Source organism: Propithecus coquereli, unplaced genomic scaffold (assembly GCF_000956105.1).
Source record: "Propithecus coquereli isolate 6110/MARCELLA unplaced genomic scaffold, Pcoq_1.0 Scaffold9, whole genome shotgun sequence".
In the NCBI taxonomy this organism is placed as follows: Eukaryota; Metazoa; Chordata; class Mammalia; order Primates; family Indriidae; genus Propithecus; species Propithecus coquereli.
The window spans coordinates 7,143,327-7,168,844 of record NW_012155284.1 but is presented as its reverse complement, the minus strand read 5'-3'; the positions used below and the strand labels follow the sequence as shown (position 1 = coordinate 7,168,844).

The following is a 25,518-nucleotide window of genomic DNA, read 5'->3' as shown; positions in this document are numbered from 1 at the left end:
GTTAGAACAAAGTTCAACGGGAGGAAGGGGGTTGGACTTGACAGCTGAGTTGGACACACCCTTTGCAGTGAACTGCTCATGCCATTTTCACCCACTGAGACCAGGACAAAGTTTGTTATTGATGGAAAAGAAGTGGTGCGCATACTTGGGTCAAAATTAGTTCTTCCTTCTGTTACCAAAACTGCAAGGGAGTTTCAGCCTAGATCCAGTTGCTCGTGGAACAAAGATCCAATGACGGAGACAACAAGGATTGCCGAGGAAGAAAGGAATTTTAATGCAAAAGAGATATGTAGGGAGAATGGGAGAAGCTGCCTCAAATCCATCGCCCCACTAATGGAGATCATGGGCTTTTTAAGGAGGGGACATGTGCCATACATGGGGCAGGTTGAGGGGGTTGGTGAGTCTTGGCATCAGGAAGTCTGTCCAGGGACCTTCAGCAGCATCTCAACTCTTTTGTCTTGCAGGAAATTCATCATTTCTGAGAAACAACTGAAAAGATCAAGTAGTTAGTTAAGGGAGAGGATTATAAAAACATATAAGGGTCATTGAAATTTGTTCATGGAGACAGCACCATTCCATCCTTTCTTGGCCTTTCATTACCTCCTCTGTGAACAAGTCACCTTGGCCCCAAATCCCTAAGAATCGCAGGGATGGACGCTCACATTCCATCACAGATAATGCTGTTTTTTCATTATGTGAACATTTTCCTGAAGAAAGTAATCTCCTTTAAAAGAAAAACATTTATTCCAATACAGTTTGAACCTACTTCCCAACTGATTCTACAAAGCTGGGGACAAGTTTAAAGAGAGCATTGGGGAACTATGAGGAAGAAAACAAACAGAAACATAGTTAAACAGTGAAAGCAGGCTCAGCGGATAGCAGAAGTCTACAATTGTGTGCACCTACTCCTGTAGAGACCTTCATTCCTGATTCCAAGAGAGGCTTCACCTATTGATTTCAGTTTGGGAAGTTTTAGGAACAAAGCGGCAGAATTTTTAGTTTTACTACTGAAGAGCAACACCTGAGTCTAATTTTAGGCCATATAAAATGTCACCAGTAGGGACTCGAGATCTTCTGCCAAACTGCTTATGATTTCTTCACTTTTTAGATCTCTTGTTTTCCATAGTACTTTTAAGATTCTTGCCCAAGTAAAATTTCTTCTCCCATATCTATGCCACCTCCATTCTTTGCTCACAATCTTGACCTTAGTGCCTTGAATATCTTCAAACCACTTTCTCCCCTTGTTCCAAACACAACCCAAACTTTTTTCACTGAGCCCTGTGCATACCTCACTCAGAACACTCACCATGTTATCTGGAAAGGATATGTTCGTGTATGTTTTTTTATTTAACTCTGTACCTTGAGGGCTTAACCCTTTGCCTATCATAGAGTCTGTCCTCAGTGACTATTTCTTGATCTTTGGCAAGAGCGATAATCAATCACAGTATCTGCCCAAAGCTATGTGTAACCAATTATCACTTGCAATGTACTACTTTTAAAAAATTATCTTGAAATTTAAAACAACAAAACACAAAAACATTGTGAAAGACAAAGAGAGAGAGAGAGAAAACTGCCCAAGGCTGGAAAATATAAATTTGAACACAGCTGGGAACTGTGATGGAAAATAAATAAATCAGTACAACTCTTCATTAATATTATGAAAAGCCTTTTGCAACGGAGCTACAGCAGCTGTAACAATCATATGCTATGCACTAGTACAAAGTAGTGTACTCTATGCTAATGCAAAAGATATGACAATGGAGTAGTTTAGGGCATGTGCTTGGGAGCCAGATTTCAAAGTTCAGATTCCAGCTCTGCTACTTTCAAGCCACATGAATTTAGGTGAGTTACTTACCTATTTCTGTAGCTTTACCATTTGTAAAATGCAGATTCATAGGATTGTTAATTAAAGAAGTTAATATATAAAAAACACTTAGAAAAGTGGCTGACACATAGAGCTATATAAATATTTATTTCAGTATTATTGTTGTTGTTATAATTCCCCATCTTTAAGCATGACTCATAACAACAAAAAAGCAAGAAAAGTAAAGGTTGGAGGCCCAACATATTTACATATGCTACAGTGACGTGAATTAAGACAGCAATGTGGGTCATTCATTACTTTAAAAGGGGCTCTTAATATTATATTTTTATGAACTCTTTACTCACAGAGTAAACACACAAGAGAAGAAGCACACAGATTTCCTTAATCTCACCCTCCCATCCTCCCCTTCCATGTTGTATCCACGCCAAATTTTGTGATTTATCATTAAGTAGAAATTATTAGTTAAGTGCAATAAAAATTCTTTAAAAATACATTTTGGGACTGATATAGAAGTTGTTCTAAGAACATAAAATTAGACGATTTGAGTTTCTTTATTGCTTGCTTTTGAACTCATATACCCACTGGAATTCTCAATTAAGCAGAATTTGGAAATGAAATTTCTAAATGTTGGGCTAAAGCCTTTCGTGGTAACAGCTTCATAATCCTTATTTTAATTGTATTAGTAAGCATGTGTACAATCTGTAATTTCTAATTCTGAGATATTTGGCCCTTTAGACTTCTAGGTGCATTAAAAATATGACAGAGTTTCTAGTCTCTTGGTACTCACTCACTCTTCTTCCTTTCTTTTTTGACAAGACTGATAAAACATTGCAATTTTTAGCTAGTTCACCTCAGTTTTCTTCACCGGGCAAGATTCATAAAGGTAAGCACCATGTCTGTCATGCTTGTTGCTACATTTCCAGTGCCAGCCATGGTGCATTGCACATAATGGGCATTTCAAAAGTACACTGTTTGGTAAAGAGATATGAAAAAAGGTCTTACACTGGAGCAGTGGGCTAAAGTTGAACCAGCGTAAGTTTTAGATTTGAAAATCCCAGTTTTTCTAATTCTCTACATGATCTACAGCAAGTTGCCTAACAAACCTTTTTTTTTTTGTAAAATAAGAATAATGCCAATTTTATCAGGATTATGAGAATATAGCAAGATAATAGTTTATCAAAACTCCTGCTGAATGTATAGTATTTTCCAGGTACTGTGTTTCAAAATATGGAGTTTAAAAATTGAGTGAAATACAATTTCTGTCCTTAAGAAATTTCCAATACGATAAGACAAGTCACAGAATATTACAGAACTCTTACAGGTGTTCAAAGTAGGGAGTGATACCATGTGTTTTAGGGAATCAAGAAAGGAGGTGGCATATGAAATGTCCTCAAGGGATAATTTCGAGGGAAAGTCTGATCTTTCCAGAATGACGAGCCCAAGGGAATGCTGAGAGATCATCTGGGGAGGGGGCAGAAAGAGAAGGTTTAGCAAGGGCTTCTCAGTTCTCGGGAGATAGGAAGGGACCAAGGAACAAACTCCAGAGTGCATTTGTTGCTCCCTGGGGTGCCACATGGGGATTAATGTCTGCCAGATTCTTAGGAGGCCTTACCCTTCCCCATTCATTGCCACCAGTAAGACATGGGGGTGCGCCTGAGTAAAGAAACCTACCAAAGGTTTACATTTGCACTTTACCCTCAATAGCTAGGAACCCTAGAGAAGCAGCTAGCCGAACTCATCTACAACCTCCTGACTCTCAGGAGAAGGATGGTTTTAACCCAGAATTACGAGTGAACTGTTAACTCTGAAATGTACCTGGGAAACAGGCCTAAGCGAGAGGTCATGGGTCAACTTAAGTTACCAAGTTAAAGTAGAAAAGACACTACACTGCTTTTTTTAGTTTTTGTCTTTCCTTTGCTATATGTTTTTTTGCTATTTCCTGTGGCTTAGAATGTAAAATTGAGTGTTTTGTTCTGAATAAATATTTATCTTTTGTATTGCTAAAAAAAAAAAAATTTCAACAATTAAAGGATTTCAACAATTAAAATTAGTTAAACAAAGAGAACATAAGCAGGGAGGTAAAAAGGTGCTGAGTGTGACTGAAGAAGGGCCAGTTACTCCTGGCTGAAACCAGGGAAGTGGTGAGAGATGAGGAAGAAACGTGGGGTGGGGCCATACTGGTGGTGGTAGATTCTTTAATCTGAGAAACTCCTGCCAATGTGGGCCTATGACATAATAGGAAGATTACAGTGACAGTAGCACAGGACAGATTGAAAGGGGGAAGTGCCTGAGTGGGAAAACCGGTTAGGGGAAGCTATTGCAATATTTTAGGTAAGAGATAATAAAGGGCTGCACCAGGCAGAGGGCAGAGCAAATGCAGAGAAGACGTAGGAGAGGCACGTTTCAGAGAGAATCCACAGAGAGCGATGAATGCCCCACAGAGGAGAGAGAGAGAGACAGATGTAGGTTACTGGAGCCATTTACACTAATGAGTAAGTCACAGGAAGGTGTTGGTCTGGGATTCGGATATGGGTTTGCTTGAGGCTTGAGTTGCACCTGGCTGCCATCTTCCCTTTTTTATATTCCTCTTTTTTCAGGGCCACCTCCACTTCCCTCCATCTCTCCCCACTAGTAACTAAGCATTCTGTCATCAGCCTGACCCTGCATTTATCCTCACACTCTAATTTGGCTTTATGCCACTGCCTCCGACGGCACTTTCACATCCAGGGCGACGGCAGGTCAGGTCCTGGGACTGTGGGACACTCCACCCACCAGGTCCCCTATCGGCTTCGCCTAGACTGCTTCCATGCTTGAGCCCCCACGGCTCTTGGACCAATCGGCAGGCCCTAGTGCTGGAACTCGACTATCTATTGGCTGGGCAAACCATGGGGAGAGATGGTGCGGTGCGGGTTCTCTGCCTGGGTGAGAGCCGTGGGCGGTTGTTAAGGCGACTGTTCGTGACGTAGCGCCGTCAGGCCGAGCCGCTCCCAGATGATTGGCTGGACGATCGGACGATCCTCTCTTATTGGTCGCAGGCTCTCTTAGCTCCGAGCGTGCGTAAGGCGAGGGTTCCTTCCGCTCCGTGTCTCCGTTGACTGGAGACAGGCAGAGAGTCGGCGTTCAGGTTGGGTGGCCTCCAGTGAGATCCGGAGGTGAGGCGGGCAGTGGCTACGGACGGGGTCCAGGGGAGCAGGGAGTGGGCCGGCGGTGGGTGGGAGTGGGATTTGGGCCGTGCCGGGGGCAGTTCTCGAGCTTTGCCCAGCCCTGGGTAGTGGCTGCCGGCAGCTCCTGCGGACCTGGCGGGGGCTGCAGTTGCGCTTTGCCGGTGTGGCGGCCCAGTCCTACCGGGACTGGGAGAAAACGTCCTTGAGGCCCAGCAGGCCGATTGGCGGCACGGCGCCGCCGGGGGATCCCGGGGACCAGGCTGGCCTGAGGGGCGGGCGGTGATCCGTCATCTTGGTGACTGCGCTCATCATCGGTGGACCCGCGGGGCGTAGCCTTGTTGGCTGGCCCTGTTCGAAGTGGGCAGTGCTGGCTGCGCAGTCACGATCATCGGGGCGAAAAGAGTGTCCGGCAGGGTGCCCTCCGAGGCCCCTTGATTCGAGAAATGCTGCGGAGCTAGGGGGCGGCCGGGCCCGCAGCTCACTGAGCAGCCGGGAGAAGCGTCTGTGAGGTCCAGGCGTCCACACCCAGGCGCTGCTGTTCGTCAGCATCTTTTTTTTAAGTGACGGGAAAGATCTCTAAATGCTGCTGACTAACTCAGAGCAATGAAAGAACCGTGGATCGGTGCAGATGTGTCCAGTTAATTCCATGAGAGCGCGTTCAGAGGATGCGGAGCCCAATGTAGCGGCTTGCACAAGGACTCAAAGATCTTTCTTTCTTTGTTTTTTTGTAAGGAGAGTAGTCACCTTGGTGCTGATGTCCTTTAGTTTGGGTTAGGAAAAACGTTCCTTGGAAGTTCAAATATAGAGCAATTAATTTCTGCAGTAGGAGGAAGTAGTGGTCATTTGAAATATTTCAGAATTTGAGGATATGCCTTCTTAGATTTTGGTCCTGCAAAGTCATAGGACACATTTGTTTCTGGGCCATACTAATTAATTGTGCATGATTTCAGTGTCTCACAAGGTAGAGAATGTATTTTTGTTTGTTTGTTTACTTATGAATTTCTTTTCCTCTCCATGCAATGAAAGGCATTTTATGATTTAGATATAATCTAGCAAAAGCCTTAAGTGTACTTTGGGAGTAAACTGGATTTTGCAGGCCTGCTTTTTTGTAGTGTCTTTCCAGAACTTATGTTAAACTTGGCAATAAGGACAAATGAGAATTAGTAACATGAAGGTTAAAAAAACTGTGCATAGGTTACAGCATTAACATGAAAACTGGTATGTGGCATAACCATTTCAAGATGAAGTGTGTGAGTATGTGTGCATTTGTGTGCACGCACACACTCTTTTTATTCTCTTATGGTCTAGTTTCTAGACTATGGATGGCCACTTTATGGAATCAGTATCAACTTAGGTTGGCCTATATGAAATTGCCAATATTTAAAATCAGACTTTTTTTTACCTACAAAAATAGCAGTTTCATATGGTTCCACTTAAGACTTGTCTTTGTCAGAGACGTTTAGAGCTCTAGCTTTATGAGTGCATGAAGAGAGGAGATGAGACTTACAAACAGGTAGCATGTAGTAGAATTGAGTATAGAATCCAGGATTCCTAATTCCCATGCAAGATTTTTTTCCCCCTAGAATACTGGGTTGAGTAGCAGAATGCTAGATACTGTTGGGATTAAAGATGATTGCAGTTTAAGACATGGTTCTTGGCCGGGCGCGGTGGCTCACGCCTGTAATCCTAGCTCTCTGGGAGGCCGAGGCGGGCGGATTGTTTGAGCTCAGGAGTTCGAAACCAGCCTGAGCAAGAGCGAGACCCCGTCTCTACTACAAATAGAAAGAAATTAATCGGACAACTAAAAATATATAGAAAAAAAAACTAGCTGGGCATGGTGGCGCATGTCTATAGTCCCAGCTACTCGGGAGGCTGAGACAGAAGGATCGCTTGAGCCCAGGAGTGTGAGGTTGCTGTGAGCTAGGCTGACGCCACGGCACTCTAGCCAGGGCAACAGAGTGAGACTCTGTCTCAAAAAAAAAAAAAAAAAAAAAAAGACATGGTTCTTGCCTTCGAAGAAAATGTACACATTAATTAATTTGAGAGCAGTGTAAGATAGTATATGATCAAATACTAGAATGTGTAACATAGGAAGAGTGCTAAGTGGGAGGAAATAATCACAGTAGGGTGCCAAAGCATCCTTTTCTTTGCCGTGGTGGGTTGTTTCAGTAGCAGATTGGATTAGAGTTTAAGAATTCTAGTGCATTTAAATTATCCATTCTTTTAAAGAATCTGTGAAATGTTTGCGGCAAACTGAGTCTGAATAAGCAAGGCATACATTGCCTATTTACCTTGTTTTCTTTAAGTAAAATTTATTTTTATTGCAGCATGGCATAAATACTGTCAATTGAATTTGGGGGAGCTTTCCTATAGCCTGCTAGTGCCACTTGCAACTGCTGATGAAGGTGGAAGAATGGATTCTATGGCATGTAAATGCTTTGCATAATCACGGGGCAGTGGGAAGGGTGCTCATGAGAAATGAGATTGTTTATAATTATGGTTGTTTTTGACACACCCTCGTAAGATTGCTTGGTTTGTATTTCTGTTTCCTTTTTTTTTTTTTTGGTTGAGACAGAGTCTCTGCTCTGTTGCCCTTTGTAGAGTGCAGTGGCCCCTTTGTACAGTGCAGTGGCGTCATCATAGCTCACTGCAACCTCCAACTACTGGGCTCAAGCATCCTCCTGCCTCAGCCTCCCAAATAGATGGGAATGCAGGCCTGAGCCATAACACCTGGCTAATTTTTCTATTTTTAATAGAGACCGGGTCTCACTCTTGCTCAGGTTGGTCCACTCCTGAGCCCAAGCTATCCTCCCGCCTTGGCCTCCCAGAGTGCTAGGATTATAGGCGTGAGCCACCTCGCAGGGCCTGTATTTCCAAATAGGTGTGGTTGTATGTTTGGGGGTGGCTGATGGGATCATGTGTAATTTTTTTCCTGAATGTTGCAAAGATGACTTTACACCTAGGAAAAAAATGTCTCGTAATTGATACCACCACCGTGAAATCTTTTGAGAGAAAAATGTGTCTAATGTATAATTATGGATTAATCATGCTAAACCAATTAGTGAACAAATTGGGGCTCCTTCCTGGTTGCAGCTCAGTTTTTAATTCTACTGAATTAATTTTTTTTCCTTTTTTCTTTACAGTTTTTGTAATTCTTAGTTTCTATTTCTTTATAAAAGTAGAGAGAGAAGGAACGAATTAACTTTTTAATAGTGTTGAATATTATTGACATGATGGGGAATAATCTAAGTTGAAGGGTTTTGGGTGGGAGTAGGGGTTAGAAATAATTTTGACCAAGTTTTGAAACATGTAGTTAATTTACTTTCAGGAATGTTGATGCTAGTTGGTCTTTTAGACCAGTTGGTAGAATTTTGTTTTAAATGTAAGAAATAAGTTATGGGATAGAATACCATCATGACAATCTAGCCTCTTGATGAGGCTTTTGGTTATAATTGAGTAGGTTTCAAATCTAAGTTATGATTAAAGCTTTCCAATACTTTAAGTCCAAGTCCCTGCTAATTTAATAGAAAGTATTTTGTTCATTTTCTAGGATAGTGCAGGTTGAATCCTCAATCCAAAATGCTCCAAAATCTGAAACTTTGAGCACTGATATGATGCTCAAAGGAAATGCTCATTGGAGCATTTTGCATTTTGGATTCTTGGATTAGGATACCGAACCAGTAAATATAATGCAAATATTTTAAAAGAAAAAAAAAGTCCCAAATCTGAAACACTTCTGGTTCCAAGCATTGCAGATAAGGGATACTCAAGGTGTATATCAAATGTTTCTCCTCCCCATCCCCTGTTAACATGTTCTCTGAATGCTCTGTATTTGGCCTTAACCTAGAGGGCACATGGGTTATATCCATACCTAGGTGCCTTGAAAAGAAAAGTCATCTCTAGGTCTGTTTCAAAATGTGTCAATAAAATGTATGCTGCTATAGTTTAAGAATTTGTTTTTAAGTAAACTGTTTTTTGTCGAGCAATGCTATTCATGAATCCAAGGTGCTAGAGGGTAAAATGATGAATAATACTCAGGATGGATGATTGGAAAAGCATGAATAAACACAGGCAGATGCATGCCACATTTATATCCCTTAGCGACTGCCAGCCTTTTTAAAATTGTGACCTGCAGTAAGAAATAACATGTTATGTTGGAAGCCAGAATGCACACTTATATATGTATAGTTTCACGTAGCATGAAGTTTCAAGAAATAAAACCTACCCATACTACATCTTACTCAACAGCTACTTTTTATATTATTTTCTATTTTATTTTATTTAAAAAAGTTTGTTCTTACCCACAAAATTGATTTCATGACCTGATTGATCCAGTGAATGGTTGTGACCTACAGTTTGAAAACTGACAACCACTTGTGAAGCTAGTGGCCCGGTGTGGTTGAAATGTAGAGAATGTGGAGTGATGCAGTGAGAGATGATATTTGGTAGTTGCATTGGTTCCTAAAAACTATTCATTTTTTCTTTAACTTTTTAGATAGTTTAGTCTTTTGTTTTACTTAATTGGTTGCCTTTTTATTTTCTGTCTTCAATAGATCAGTCACTTTTCTTAGTTATTACTAAATGTGGAATTCATTTGAATTCTCACTAGAGTGGCAATCTAGTAGGCTTACTCTTTACATCTTAATTGATTTTTATGGGTTATTAATATGCTTTATCATAGGCATTAATTTTAGTGTAAAAAGTAAGGCTTACAAGTTCCCTTATAGAGGCGGCCAGAGGTTATATATGATTTTTTTCAAAAATAGAATATCAAAATTATTATTATTTAACTAGCAAATAGGAAATTTAGTCATGGTAGTCACGAAATCAAAATCTTCTATATATTGTTAGGAAATCTTTGAATACTATAGACATATACTTAAGTCAGCCGTCCTTTTTTTCTACTACTATTCTAGCTTTTGATTGGCTGTAAAAGTTTGGGAGCTTTTTACAGGTAATGCTTTTCCCTTAGTCTCCTATCTCTATTGTTGATGATTGTGCTAGAAGAAAAGCAGCCACCACAGCAAAATTCTTACCCCTTTTCGTTAATGTAGAAACATCTATCAGAAACAACTTTTCTCTGATGGCAGCAGCATGAGGAAGGTTTATTAAACATCATTTTGCTAGTGACATTATGCCATATGTTTAACAGAATGAAAAAATATAGCAAGTCCCTGCCCTAAAGGGGCTTATAAACTAACATGATTTATAGGAGAATACTCAGTAAGTACATTCTGGCCTGGCATGATGGCTCATGTCTGTAATCCTAGCACTCTGGGAGGCCAAGGAAGGAGGATTGCTTGTGGTGAGGAGTTCGAGACCAGCCTGAGTAAGAGTGAGACCCTATCTTTACCAAAAACAGAAAAAAATCAGCTGGGTGTGGTGGGGTGTGCCTGTAGTCTCAGCTACTCAGGAGGCTGAGGCAGGAGGATTGCTTGAGCCCAGGAGTTTGAGGTTGCAGTGAGCTGTGATCACGACACTGTACTCTAGCTAGGGTGACAGAGTAAGACTCTGTCTCAAAAAAAAAAAAAAAGTAGATTCTTTGCTATTCACCTTTTGTGTAATCAGAATGTGGGTGATGAGGAGGTCACCTATTCGTTTTATATCTGCGTAATTAGAAAATGTGAATAGCTGTTTCTCACCTTTGTTTTCTGCTTTATTGCTCTCCTACTTGGCTTAGATAATAGCAAGGACTGAGATATTTATTTGATTTATATCTTAAGTGTTTGAATTCATGCAATTTTAAAGAAATGTCTGCTTTTACATTGATTGCCAGTAAATAATAAGGATTTAAGTGTTTGAATAAAGAAGTAGTAACAGAGTTCTCTTAATTTAATTTTATAATTATTTCCCAGAATTTTTAAGGAACACTATCAGTCATATGTACAGGAAACTGTACATATAAAGCAGGGTTTACAGCACCTTTTTCCGTAAAATCTTTTCCTAAAAATACAATGAGTCACATACTGAGTTTTCACCCTTGATATTCTTTCCAGGACCCAAGAATTCTGTAACTACAATGTTGTCAAGACTTTTCCGAATGCATGGCCTCTTTGTGGCCTCCCATCCCTGGGAAGTCATAGTGGGGACAGTGACACTGACCATCTGTATGATGTCCATGAACATGTTTACTGGTAACGATAAGATCTGTGGTTGGAATTATGAGTGTCCAAAGTTTGAAGAGGTTAGTGAAATTAATGTGATATTGACCAAAATACATTACATTTTTATATAAGGTATATTATATGTTCCCTAAAGATACCTTATATGGTCCTTTTAGAGACCATATAATTTTAAAAAGTTATGAGTAAAATCTTTATTCATGAACTTGCCTCAAGTTTCGCTTTACTTATGTGATATGGAAATGTATTGGAAATGCTTTTCTTTTGCCTTTTCTACACAAATGAGTGTAATTGAGAAATATGTCTTTTATTAAGTGACTAACAGTCAAAAATGATTGTGATGATGTTTTGGCTTACAGTGGCTTGTTTAAAAATTGGATTTCATTTTTGATTTTGTATGTTTGATATTTATATTGTACGCACATTTATATTCTCATGATGTATAAGCTCATGACATACAAAATAAAAATTCTGTTTTTGTTTGCTTATGTTAAAATTCAAAGATATTGGAATTTTCTTTTTTATCTCCCTTTAGGATGTTTTGAGCAGTGACATTATAATTCTGACAATAACACGATGCATAGCAATCCTGTATATTTACTTCCAGTTCCAGAATTTACGTCAACTTGGATCAAAATATATCTTGGGTAATACTTTTATATCGTTAACTTCTTTCTGTGCCATCAGATTTTCGATTTGCTGTGGAAATAAACCTATTTGTTCAAATCATCTGTTTGCAAATATGTGTATTGCTGAAAGTGTGCTGCATGCATTTAATAGTTTCCTTTCTTATTATTTGCAATTAGACATTCCAAAATTTGAGACTTAAAAATCTGGAGAAAAAAATTATATTGTTTATCTCAGAATATTATATGAGACTAAGTGTTATTATTTGTGTAATAAAGGATAACTATTTCAGTATTGAATTTTGTCATTTTAGGGATTGCTGGCCTCTTCACAATTTTCTCAAGCTTTGTATTCAGTACAGTTGTCATTCACTTCTTAGACAAAGAATTGACAGGCTTGAAGTAAGTATTTAAAACCTAAATATGCTTTCCTTCCAGATTTATTTTTAAGAACTTTTCTTCCATATGCTATAAAGGTAACATACAAATTTTCAAAAGTTTAGAAAATAAGGGGAAATTTTCCATATAATCTTAACTATTACCTAATTTTAATAACATTTTGGTATATATCGTCTTCCCACTTTTTTTATACTTAAAGAAAATTTCTGAGATCATACTATATATACTTTTTTATAATTTCTTTATGCCTAATAATGGTTTATCAGCATCTGTCCATGTTCCTAATGTTAAACTGAATGGTTTATAATGGCTTTATATATTCTCCTGTCTGAATATTTTTTAGTTTATTAATCCTGTAATGTTGGATTGTTAGGTTATTTAATTTTCTCCATTGATAACAACACTGTGATCAATATCTTAGAGCTTTGCGTTTTTAGAGCTCTTTTATGCCATTACTGCCAATTTACCCTCCTGAAAGTTTGTTTTGTTTATCTTTCCACAAGTAGTGATTAATGAAAACATTTTAAAATATATTCTACTTTTTTCTCCTAATTCGAGGAGACATTTTTTTACTAAGGATGATATTTTCTATAAAATTATCAAAAGTTGTTTGAGTGTACATACATTTACATTTTAACATTAAAAATATTTTTAACAAATATTTTGAGCAACTGTTATGTTTAGCTTTGAGGATGTCAAAGAAGTATGGAGTATACCTTTTGGTCTATAGAAAGGTACACATAATACAGGATCATACAGTGTATGGGGGAATAAGTTTTATTTTAACAAGGATTTTTTATTTATTTGTTTATTTATTGAGACAGAGTCTCACTCTTTTGCCCGGGCGTCATCCTAGTGGCGTCATCCTAGCTCACAGCAACCTCAAACTCCTGGGCTCAAGTCCTCCTGCCTCAGCCTCCCGAGTAGCTGGGACTACAGGCATGCGCCACAATGCCCGGCTAATTTTTTCTATATATTTTTAGTTGTCCAATTAATTTCTTTCTATTTTTAGTAGAGGTGGGGTCTCGCTCTTGCTCAAGCTGGTCTCGAACTCCTGAGCTCAAATAATCCGCCCGCCTCAGCCTCCCAGAGTGCTAGGATTACAGGCGTGAGCCACTGCGCCCGGCTTTAACAAGGATTTTTTTTTTTTTTATTTCAGCATATTATGGGGGTACAGATGTTTAGGTTACATATGTTGCCCTTGCCCCCCCTCCCCCCCTAAGTCCAAGTTTCAAATATGTCCATTCTTGGGGTGGTGCACATTGCACTCTTTGTGTATGCATATACCCGTCCCCTCCCCCTCCTGCCCCCTCCCCTCTCCCCAACAAGGATTTTTTAAGTCATATTTTTTCCTGTTACACATGCTTGATCTTCTTGTTTTTTTTTCCAGTGAAGCTTTGCCCTTTTTCCTACTTTTGATTGACCTTTCCAGAGCAAGTGCATTAGCAAAGTTTGCCCTCAGTTCTAACTCACAGGTAAGTATTATTTATAAGACAGGAATGTGAATAGCATTCCTTTTTTCAGTTTGTTCACATTAATAGGAAGGATTAATAGAGTTTCTTCATAGTCCAAGATTCAGGAATTGCACAGAATTTTTGTTTTAATTCTCAAATCCAAAGACTGGTCTTCATAAGTGTCCCAGGAATAGTCCGTATATCTAACAACTCAATTATAATACCATGGCTACTGGAATTTGGAATTGTCCCCATTTTCTTTTTTGAAGGTTTTCAGAAATTATGGTAATATGACTTGGATAAATAAGAGGATCTACTTGTTGAAACACATCAGAGAGGACAGGATCTAATAGTAGAGAGCCCCAGGGTAGACATATTTTCAAACCCCTTGAATTAACACTAGCATTTCCCATCTTAAGTTTCATCTTAATGTTCATTTGTCATTTTGTGTATAAATTAGCATGTAGTTCTGCCCTGATTATGTATTTGATGAATCTTTATGATCATTTGAGCATGTTGATAAGGAAATGAGTTAGGTTTTATAATGCTAATATGATCTCATACAAAATTTCCACTAAGCTTCTATCAATGGTAGGCAAAATATAAAATGTTGTAGGATTTAATTATGTGGGATTTAAATGACAGGATTAGTGCACCACTTCAAAGGAATATTCCTGAAAAATAGCTCTTCCAGTGGAAAAGGAAGCAGAGCACTATATATGTTCTTTTTTAAGTCTTCTGTATTATTTAAGTCTTTTGGTACTTTGCTTTGTGTCTTGAACACCTGTCTTGTCATATTGAACAGTTTATTCTTTGAATACTAAATTAGATTTTAGTATAAGCCCTAGGATGCACTAACATTTTTAAAAGTTATTTTGTACCTTACCCTCATTGATATATTTGGTCTGTGTTTTAGGATGAAGTAAGGGAAAATATTGCCCGTGGAATGGCAATTTTAGGTCCCACGTTCACCCTTGATGCTCTTGTTGAATGTCTTGTGATTGGAGTTGGTACCATGTCAGGTTTGTAAACAATTTTAATATATTTTAAAATAAGTGTGTCTCTGAAAAGGAAAAAGAACATCTTGGATTTTGCATTACTTATTCTTAAATTTTGACTTAAAATTTTAAAATCGTATTAGTGTGTGAGTATTTCTGACCTTGTATCTGTTTGCTTTGGTGAAAATTTAGTAGAAAGTTACTGATTTATTTTTTACTGCTGTCATTTTCTCTTTCTGTTTTCCACTTTACTTGTTTGTTTGGTTTTTAACCAAGATTGTATTCCAAGGCTAGTCTGGAAAGCAACTTCCAGCTCCTGCTGTTGCCTAGACCAAATTGGTGACTTGGTTCCTTGTGTTTTATTTATTTATTTTGAGACAAAGTCTCACTCTGTTGCCTAGGCTAGAGTGCAGTGATATCATCATAACTCACTGCAACCTCAAACTCATGGGCTCAAATGATCCTCCTGCCTCAGCCTCCCGAGTAGCTGGGACTATATAGGCACGTGCTACTGTGCCTGGCTAATTTTTGTATTTTTTGTAGAGACAGGGTCTTGCTATGTTTCTCAGTCTGGTCTCGAACTCCTGACCTCAAGCAGTCCTCCCGCCTTGGCCTCCCAAAAGTTCTGGGATTATAGACATGAGCCACCATGCCTGGCCTGTACCAGACTATATTTCTATCTTTTCAATTTTGTGAGTTTTGACAGTGACATAGTCTTGTAACCACCACTACATTCAGGAAAAATGTTGATCAGGTGAAGACATACTTATGTGATTTTATTCAAGAAAAAGAGTGTATGAGAAGATAAAGAAGATTAATCAAAAAGAAGTAGTTGGGCCATGAAGCTGATGTAGGAAGCAGTAGGGTGATGAGTTTTGTCATGATTTGGTCAGAAAAGGGGGCAAAGGAAGTGATTAGATTTGTAGTTGGAAAAGCCAATGAGGAAAGACATTTACAGCTATACAGAAATGGTATAATTAGGGATTTGGCTTAGGGTAGAAAAAGACAGATTTAACACATAGTAACTAGGAAGTAACCCTTTCAGAAAGCCAGTACAAAGAAAAAAATTCTTCGCTTCTTGGAAGTATATGAATTGGTGCTGTCTCTGTACAGAGAGACTTATTTTGGGACAGAGTAAGGAAGGACGTCAGGAAAGCCTATGGCAACAAAATGAGTTACCGTTCTACAGAGAGAAATAGTAGTCAAGTTGCGAGAGCATTGATAAAGTATGGTTTCAATGGTATCAAGTTTGAAAAGATTATACTTAGCTACTATTTAAAATGTAGATTGTTTCATAATGCTTTTGTTATTATAATTTTATAGTCTCTTGAATTTCCACATTTGACAGTAATTGGTGTGGAATTAAAAAAAATCCAGTGCATGCTTTTATTCTATTATTCAGTCAAATGATCTCTAAAAATTTAGAAAATAAAATATAACTCTGAGTTTTTGATATTAGTTATTCTAGTTAGTTTTTATAGGAAAGGGAATAATTTTTAATTTATATTTTATAAAGTAAGGGAATAGGATTTAATAATTTGAGGTCTTTTCCAGACTCTATAATTCTCTTACCTTCTATTTGAGATTATCAAATGATACTTTAAACATTTTATAGTGGAATGTTTGTTAATTTTTAATCTTGAGTTGTCTGTCATTTTGTATTATATCATTTTTCAAACAGATCAATGAAATAACCAAAATCGTAAGAGCTTCAATAGGTACCATAGAGGTTGTATTGAAATTGGAGTTTGGTGGTACACAAAAAAATATTTATTATCCTATATCAGGAATGGCATGACTGCCAGTATATTCTACTTTTATAAAAAGTCCTTGGTTCCCAGGTGAATTGCTTTTGTGGTAACAAGTGGGATTGGATCAATAATATTAATATAACTGGAGGGTTTTTCTCCATTACAGTAGCCTGTCCTATATCTCCTTATCTCAAATCAAGGTTCTACCATTTGATAAAGGGGGACTGGGAACACATTTGTTTATCAGTTGTATGTTAAATACTACCACTCTACCCGGCATTGTAATATTGAGGATATGGGAGAAGACAAGCTCTCTGCCCTTGAGGACTTAGCGTTTTGTAGCTATTCCTGCCATTCTTTAAGGCTTGGCATCACCTCTGAGTTGCTAATTGTATTTCCAATACATGGTAAAGAGGTTAATAATGTACTAGTATTTTCATGTACTTGTCTACCTATAGGAACAGTCCTTATGAGATATGCAACATCCAAATACACATACTTTACTAGTTATATATTTAATTTTTCGTTAACCAGGGGTGCGTCAGCTTGAAATTATGTGCTGCTTCGGCTGCATGTCAGTTCTTGCCAACTACTTCGTGTTCATGACTTTCTTCCCAGCTTGTGTGTCCTTGGTATTAGAGGTAAGAGCAATTCTTACATATGGCATTAGCAGAAGAGTAATGTTTCTTTTTTACATCAGTTCACTTAAACGTAATCAATATCTTCTAATGTAACATCGACTTACTCTCTAGCTTTCTCGGGAAAGCCGCGAAGGTCGTCCAATTTGGCAGCTCAGCCATTTTGCCCGAGTTTTAGAAGAAGAAGAAAATAAACCAAATCCTGTAACTCAGAGGGTCAAGATGATTATGGTAATGACATAGTTTTCTTTTGCATTCAGTATCCTCCGTTCCAGTCTCATTCTTTTTGAAAATTTTTTTTGCCCTTCCTATTTTCTCTCTATAATTTTTGGTTCTGTCAGTGATATTCCACCCTCTTCTTCCTTTTGTTCTTAACTGATTCTTCATTTCTTCAAGGCTTCCGGTCTTTATTAGTCTCTCTTCACTAAACAGATTTTTCAAGTTCCTCTACTTTATCTCTCTTTGAAAACCTATTCTTCGGGATATTTTCAGTAGTTCAGTGGGGTCACGTAATTAGTCACATAGCAAGCTTGGGGCTTTCTTTTCATGGTCAGGGAGGCCATGGGAGATAGTTTCTGGTTGTCCAGTTGCTGGGGATGAGAAATTTAGCTTCCATTGATATGCAGAGGATACATAATTCTGAAAATTTTTTTTTCAGTCTCTAGGCTTGGTTCTTGTTCATGCTCACAGTCGCTGGATAGCTGATCCTTCTCCTCAAAACAGTACAGCAGAAAATTCTAAGGTTTCTTTAGGACTGGATGAAAATGTGTCCAAGAGAATTGAACCAAGTGTTTCCCTCTGGCAATTCTATCTCTCTAAGTAAGTTAACCAAAATCTACTTTGTTGCATATTAATCATAGCACTCCATGCTATTGTAATTTTAGATTGTGTCTTTTATATTTCCTAATGATGACATTTTAATTTGCTTTCTTTTATTTAGAATGATCAGCATGGACATTGAACAGGTTATCACCCTAAGTTTAGCTCTCCTTCTGGCTGTCAAGTACATTTTTTTTGAACAAGCAGAGACAGAATCTACACTCTCGTTAAAAAACCCTATCACATCTCCTGTAGTGACCCAAAAGAAAGTCCCAGACAATTGTTGTAGACGTGAACCTGTACTGGTCAGAAGAAACCAGAAATTCCATTCAGTGGAGGAAGAGACAGGAGTAAACCAAGAAAAAAAAGGTAATTTCTTATTCTTTTCACTCTCAATTCTTCCATTGCTGATTTGTTAAAAAGTTGAGTCCATTTTAAAAATGATGTACAGTGTTGTAAGATTTCTTTTAATCTCTTGAACAGTTGAGGTTATAAAACCCTTAGTGGCTGAAACTGACACCTCAAACAGAGCTACATTTGTGATTGGTAACTCCGCCTTCCTCAGTACTTCATCAGAACTGGCAACACAGGAACCTGAAATTGAACTTCCTAAGGAGCCTCGGCCTAATGATGAATGTATACAGATACTTGGGAACCCAGAGGTGAGGACAATAACATAAACTCAAACTTGGAATTTTTCTTTAAAAAGGAGTTTTTTAAAGGAAAGAAAAACTAGTATCTGATGAGTAATACTCAGTTCTAGGCATTGTGTTACATGGTTTACAGATGCCATCTTCTTTATTTATTCTCCACAACCTTGACAGAATTATCTCCATTTTTCAGATGAGAAAGCTGAGGCTCCAAGAAGTTTCACTTGTCAAAGTAATACATACATCTAGGAAATAGTAAAGCTGAGAGCAGGGTCCAGGATTTTCTGATTCCAGAGTCAAAACTCTTCTGGTTTATTACTGATTATCACAGAGATGAGCAACTACTGTATTCTCCTATATGTATTGAGGCCTAAAAAGGATTTGACAGAGATGAGCTTCAAAGATAGAAAAAAAGGGGCCAGGAGCGATGGCACGCCTATAATCCTAGCACTCTAGGAGGCTGAGGCAGGAGGATCAGTTGAGGCCAGGAGTTCAAGACCAGCCTAAGCAAGAGTGAGACCCTGGTTCTACAAAAAATAGAAAAATTAGCTGGGTGTGGTGGTATGTGCTTGTAGTCCCAGCTACTTGGGAGGCTGATATACACATATATATGCATGTGTATACTCCTGCATAAAAAAATCTCTGGAAGGATACACAATAAAGTAATACAGTGATTACCTGTTTACCTATTTGAGTATAGGTAGCAAAGAACTGGGCAGATGGTAGATACGGGTAGGAGGAAGACTTTTTATAGAAAGACTTTACCTTTTTATATTCTTTAGTTTTTTAACCATGTGAATGCATTACTTGTTTGAAAAATTTAACAGTTTATAAAAATTTACTAGAGTTTGAATAGTAGCTGTTACATCTAACACACACTTGAACCTTGCAGAATCACATGTATTTTCCTTTTTACTGTGTATTAATGCAAGTCTGTCTTTGTATTATAAAATCTACAGTGATATGGTATTTGTATTATTTTTACTTGGCATTTTTTATATTAAATGAATTATTTATTTTGCAGGGGTATATTTGTATTAAAAATAGTGATTTTATAAAAAAGATTTACATTAATTTAGTATTGTTTGTATTAAATGGTTTATTTCTTATAAATAATATGAAGTACAGCCCTTCAAGTCTTCTGCCATCTCCCTTTCTGATCTCCCTTTCGTTTTGTTTCCATTTCTTTAGAAAGGTGCAAAATTTCTTAGTGATGCTGAGATCATCCAGTTAATCAATGCTAAGCATATCCCAGCTTACAAATTGGAAACCCTGATGGAAACGCATGAACGAGGTGTATCTATTCGCCGACAGTTACTTTCCAAAAAGCTTTCAGAACCTTCTTCTCTCCAGTACCTACCTTATAGGGATTATAATTATTCCCTGGTATGTTATTTTCTTGATTAGATAGCTATGCTTTGTAGCTTTTTAGTCGTTTTTTTTTTTCCTGGCTAATTTTTTATGTAAAATGTTTTCTCTTTTAAATCATTTTACTGTAATTTTGTATTCTGCTTATGATGTAGGTAATAGAAATTCAAATGTTTTCCTTGTATTTTTAAATACTTTTCAATAGCAAATCAAAAATTTCGTTGAAAAATATACATACTAAAGGATTAAGTTTGTAGATAGTTATTAATGACAAGAGCTGAGATGAGTTGCTTGTGTTTACAATATAAATTTTCACTTGGTGTCTGACTTTACATTTCAGGTGATGGGATCTTGTTGTGAGAATGTGATCGGATATATGCCCATCCCTGTTGGAGTGGCAGGACCTCTGTGCCTGGATGGCAAAGAATTTCAGGTTCCAATGGCAACAACAGAAGGTTGTCTTGTGGCCAGCACTAACAGAGGCTGCAGAGCGATTGGTGTAAGTTGGCATTTATTTATCTGCCTGTTTCAAAATACACCCTAGGCAAGGCAGCAAGAAGAGATTTGGGAATAATCAAGGATACCATCTGGGTCAAGCAGAAGTGTTTTCAGGGTTAATATTTGTTTCTGTAACATATTCTGCGTAGCTTGGTGGAGGTGCCAGCAGCCGAGTCCTTGCGGATGGTATGACTCGTGGCCCAGTAGTGCGTTTTCCACGGGCTTGTGACTCTGCAGAAGTGAAGGCCTGGCTCGAAACCCCTGAAGGGTTCATAGTGATAAAGGAGGCATTTGACAGCACCAGTAGGTGAGTGGTTTTGTACGTATGTTTATGTTTATTTCAGAACCAGTACCATTTTCTGGGATTGCTAAATATAATTGTTAACACATTGTCTGCTTAAGATAGCAGCAAAATATCAACTTTAAATCTATTCATTCAAAATGAGTAATATTTATGCTTGGTTGAGGGGAAAAATCAATATTGATTCAAATGAATACCTCCATAGAGGTAAGTTAGTAAAAAATAATGTGACCTAATAAATTTGATTAGACTGTTACTTTGCCCTAGGGGAGAATTGGCTTAGAAAAGAAGATTTTCCAATTGGGATAGAAGTGTTAGCATAGTAGATTTACTTTGAATGCAGAAAGTTAAATTTACAAAGAATCATAATCAATACAAATGGAATTCAAGTTATTATGTTTGTTTTTATGTGAACTTTTTAAGTTCATTGAGAAATAATTGTCCACAACCCTTTCCTCTTGCAGAATCTAAGAATGGAACAGAGTTGAAATAATATCCCTAATACATTGTTATTTTAAAAAGAAAATGAGTAATCTCCATGAGCTTTCTCTTATGCATGAAATTATATTTTAAGATAACTTCAGTCTGCTTAAAAAGAATAAAATAAAATCTTTGCATCTTTTGTTTACAGATTTGCACGTCTACAGAAACTTCATATGAGTATAGCTGGACGCAACCTTTATATCCGTTTCCAGTCCAGGTCAGGGGATGCGATGGGGATGAACATGATTTCTAAGGTGAGTGGGTATAGCCTGTATCTGAAAGGGTAGACACAGACTTGTAAGAATGGCTGTCCCAGGAGAGAGGAACTGGGTGGCAGGGAGGCAGGATGGGGAGCAGACTTGCTGGTTAAAGCCATCAGTTTTTAGCTGTGTACCCTTTAATATGTTACACACTCAGAGTTAATTGATTAAAAAATACTTTTATTGAAAGGTAAATACTGATGTAACTCATGTTATATAAATCAGGCACTTGTTGATTGGTATTGTTTATATTTGATATATTTAATTTAGGTTTGGCATTATACATATTCTGGGTTTACTTAGAAGGGCTAGGAAGAATCTTGGAGTTAACACTTCAAAACTTTGCCCAGTTAACTTTGAAGCTGACCTCTTCCAGAAACCTCAAGATGTGTCTCTAAGAAGACACAAATATAGTTCATGTGTATAGTCTACTTATTTAATTATTTCCTAAGAAGTTTATGTATGGTTTACATTTTATTCTGCTGTTTACCACAAACAAATATAAAATGTTAAAGTCAACTGGTCAGCCTGCAAAGTTTATTTTGTGGTTTATTTTGTGTGTTTATAAGGACAATTTAGGAAGAAAGAGGATAATGAGTAATGTACAGATGGTCCCCGACTTACGATCTTCTTACTTTATGAGGGGCTTATTAGGGTATTAAGTGCATTTTTGTCAATGTGGTTGTGTGCACCTGTAGTCCCAGCTACTCGGGAGGCTGAGGTAGGAGGATCACCTGGGCCTAGGAGTTCTAGCCAGCCTAAGCAACATAGTGAGACCCTGACTCTAACAAAATAAATATTAATAAATAAATGCATTTTTGACTTATGATATTTTTGACTTATGACAAGGTTATAGCTTAATAAACCTATTATAACTCAAGGAGCAGCTCTATAAGCATTAAAAATTGCCAATAAACAGTAAGGTAGTTCCTCAACAACTTAAAAAATAGAGTTACCGTATGATCCAGCAGTTTCACTTCTGGGTATAAACCCAAAAGAATTGAAAGCAGGGTCTCAAAGAGATTATTAGTACACTCACATTCTTAGCAGCATTTTTCATAGTTGCCAAGAGGTGGAAGTAACCTTAAGTGCCCATCGACGGGTGAGTGGACAACAAATAAGATGTATATAGATATAATAGAATGTCAGTCAGCTTGAAAAAGGAAGGAAATTCGAACAAATGGTATAACATGGATGAACCTTGAGGACATTATGCTAAGTGAAATAAACCAGTCACAAAATGACAAAAACTATATGATTCTACTTGCATGAGGTACTTAGAGTAGTCAAATTCGTAAAGACAGAAAGGAGAATGGTGGATATCAGGGGTTGAGGGGAGTGGGGAATGGGGAGTCATTAATTTAATGAGTATAGAGTTTTAGTTTCGTTAGATGAAAAGAGTTCTGGAGATTAATTGCATAGCAATGTGAATGTACTTGCCACCGTACACATAAGAATGGTTAAGGTGGTAAATTTTGTTATGTGTATTTTACCACGATTAAAACAACTTTTTAATTGACAATAAATATGTTTTGGGTTATTGAGGTGTGAGTTGTTAATTGAATTAATTTCATTTAATTGGAAGTCATGGGAAGGCTTATTTATATTTTATGTAATGTAAAGCCAATGACTTTCCACCAACAAGATTGACTTTAATGACCTACTTCTCTTTATGGACTTTGTAACTTGGGCTTTTAGGTAAACTAACAAGATTGACTTTAATGACCTACTTCTCTTTATGGACTTTGTAACTTGGGCTTTTAGGTAACAATTTAATAACTAGAGCAGGGAATTTATTACATGTTGATTGTGGGTTGAGTTATTCACTCCCCAGTGACATATGCATATGGTATTTCTTATATTCTTATTGAGTATTTTTAACATTCTCTCTTTTTGATCCTTATTTTTATAGTTTTGTCTACCTCCTGTTCAATAATGACCACAAAGAACTTGGCTTTCATACCTAGAAAGAAGCATATTAGGAATATATACCCAACTAAGAAATTAGTCATTGTGATAGTTAATAAAACAGCTGTTACTTTGGGGCTCAGTTTCTTTCAAGATAGTTATTGTACTCAGAAATATATTGTAGATACAGATAAACCCCTGTGATCTATAAGGATGAATACTTCATGTATTTTAATGTGTGTGTGTGTGGTTTTTTTTTGCGGTTGTTTTAATAGGGTACAGAGAAAGCGCTTTCAAAACTTCATGAGTATTTCCCCGAGATGCAGATTCTAGCCGTTAGTGGTAACTATTGTACTGACAAAAAACCTGCTGCTATAAATTGGATCGAAGGAAGAGGAAAGTCTGTTGTTTGTGAAGCTGTCATTCCAGCCAAGGTTGTCAGAGAAGTGAGTGATAAGTATTTTATCTTTTTTATTTTGTAATTCTAATTGAATTAAAAAATTGGGGAAAGCAGTATTAACATTTTAAATAAAGTCAGTTATGAGGGGTTGTGTTTTTCAATAAAGATGACTGTTATTGTACCTTGCCCGTCTGTCTGTGTGGCATTCACAAGAACAGACTTCACTGATATTCTTTTTATTGAGGACAGGGATTAAATGGGACATCTAAACTCCCTTGTTTTCTGGAGTTACAGAATGATAGATCTGAGTAACAGTCCCCTGAATCTTCTGGGGGAAGAGGTAAAATATACACAACCCTGTATTCCAGGTATTAAAGACTACTACAGAAGCTATGATTGAGGTAAACATTAATAAGAATCTGGTGGGCTCTGCCATGGCCGGGAGCATCGGAGGCTACAACGCCCATGCGGCAAACATTGTCACTGCCATCTACATTGCCTGTGGACAGGTGAGCGCTCCAGCCTCCACTTCTCTTATGTTGTTTTAAGTGAAGGAAGTATAGTATATATTTTTTCTTTTCTTTTTTTTTTAGGATGCAGCACAGAATGTTGGTAGTTCAAACTGTATTACTTTAATGGAAGCAAGTGGTCCCACAAATGAAGATTTGTATATCAGTTGCACCATGCCATCTATAGAAATAGGAACTGTGGGCGGTGGGACCAACCTGCTACCTCAGCAAGCCTGTTTGCAGGTATGACACATCCAGCATGGAGTCCGGTGACCTTGAGCCTGGTTCTGACTCCGTGGGATTCCCTCTCTCTCTACCTGACACCACATGTCATTCACCTCTGTATTTTAGCTGATCTTTTTGCTCTTTTGTTTTCCACTAACCTAGTGTAGTGTGTCCAGATAAGCATGTTCAGCATTATGCTTAATACATTAAGAAAGTAGATTAAGAGAGCAAATGAAGGTTCATCTACTCTCAGTAAAGACACTGCCAGTCGGTCTGTGGTTGTTATGTTAGCTATGATGTATGCCTTGTCGGTCCTGGATGTCAAATCTTGGAAATTTTAGTACTTCCAGTGGAGTCTAGTACTAGTCTGATGCCATTGTAGTTGCCCTGGTTTTAGCTGATTCAGTAATAAATTATTGCTTGTGACCTTAAGGGTGAATCTTGCTGTGTCTCTCTCTGGCTACAGATGCTGGGTGTTCAAGGAGCATGCAAAGACAATCCCGGGGAAAATGCCCGGCAGCTTGCCCGAATTGTGTGTGGTACAGTAATGGCTGGAGAATTGTCACTGATGGCAGCATTGGCAGCAGGACATCTAGTCAAAAGTCACATGATTCACAACAGGTAAGACTTAAAGATATATTTAACATATTTTCCCTACACTTGAAAAAAACATGCAATATAAAAACTTATTACTCAGATACAGTCGTTTCAGATGAAAATTCTATATTCCTGATATTTTGTGTATTGCTATTTTGTCTTTTTCTGCCATAGGTCAAAGATAAATTTACAGGACCTCCAAGGAACTTGCACCAAGAAGACGGTTTGAACAGCCTGACAGTTCTGAACTGAAACATGGGCATTGGGTTCTAAAGGACTAACAAATTCCATGAATTAAAAAAGCTCAATGCAGTGTCTTGTTGAGGATGAATAGATACGATCAGTGTGATGACTGCTTGGTTTTGGCTCTTTCAGAGAGGTTTGAGGTTTTTCCATGTAGATTCCTCAGGTCTGAAAATGGTTTAGTACCTTATGTGTGATGCTCTTTGGAAAGAGTTCAACATGGATGGTAATCTACAGCTCACTTCTGAACACATATAAGCACAGATAAGGTGGAAAAAGT

The 25,518-nt window shown here is 37.8% G+C and overlaps 1 protein-coding gene across 2 annotated transcripts in view; it reads left to right on the top strand.

Annotated features, from left to right (window-relative positions):
• HMGCR (3-hydroxy-3-methylglutaryl-CoA reductase) overlaps positions 1-25,307 on the top strand; it is a 37,286-nt gene extending 11,979 nt beyond the window's left edge. The window contains exons 1-20 of one of the 2 annotated variants that reach the window (XM_012664581.1): positions 4,845-4,977; positions 10,986-11,173; positions 11,647-11,758; positions 12,052-12,139; positions 13,527-13,611; positions 14,507-14,612; positions 16,874-16,980; positions 17,092-17,208; positions 17,636-17,796; positions 17,918-18,165; positions 18,280-18,458; positions 19,638-19,832; positions 20,155-20,313; positions 20,462-20,619; positions 21,245-21,350; positions 23,540-23,710; positions 24,033-24,173; positions 24,258-24,416; positions 24,865-25,019; positions 25,170-25,307. In XM_012664581.1, coding sequence (XP_012520035.1) covers positions 11,009-11,173; positions 11,647-11,758; positions 12,052-12,139; positions 13,527-13,611; positions 14,507-14,612; positions 16,874-16,980; positions 17,092-17,208; positions 17,636-17,796; positions 17,918-18,165; positions 18,280-18,458; positions 19,638-19,832; positions 20,155-20,313; positions 20,462-20,619; positions 21,245-21,350; positions 23,540-23,710; positions 24,033-24,173; positions 24,258-24,416; positions 24,865-25,019; positions 25,170-25,224 — 2,667 coding nt within the window. In that variant the 5' untranslated portion in view covers positions 4,845-4,977; positions 10,986-11,008 and the 3' untranslated portion in view covers positions 25,225-25,307. Of the gene's footprint in view, positions 1-4,844; positions 4,978-10,985; positions 11,174-11,646; positions 11,759-12,051; positions 12,140-13,526; positions 13,612-14,506; positions 14,613-16,873; positions 16,981-17,091; positions 17,209-17,635; positions 17,797-17,917; positions 18,166-18,279; positions 18,459-19,637; positions 19,833-20,154; positions 20,314-20,461; positions 20,620-21,244; positions 21,351-23,539; positions 23,711-24,032; positions 24,174-24,257; positions 24,417-24,864; positions 25,020-25,169 lie in introns of those variants that run through there. The other variant, XM_012664580.1, reaches the window with a different exon arrangement.
• The last annotated feature ends 211 nt before the right edge of the window (positions 25,308-25,518 follow it).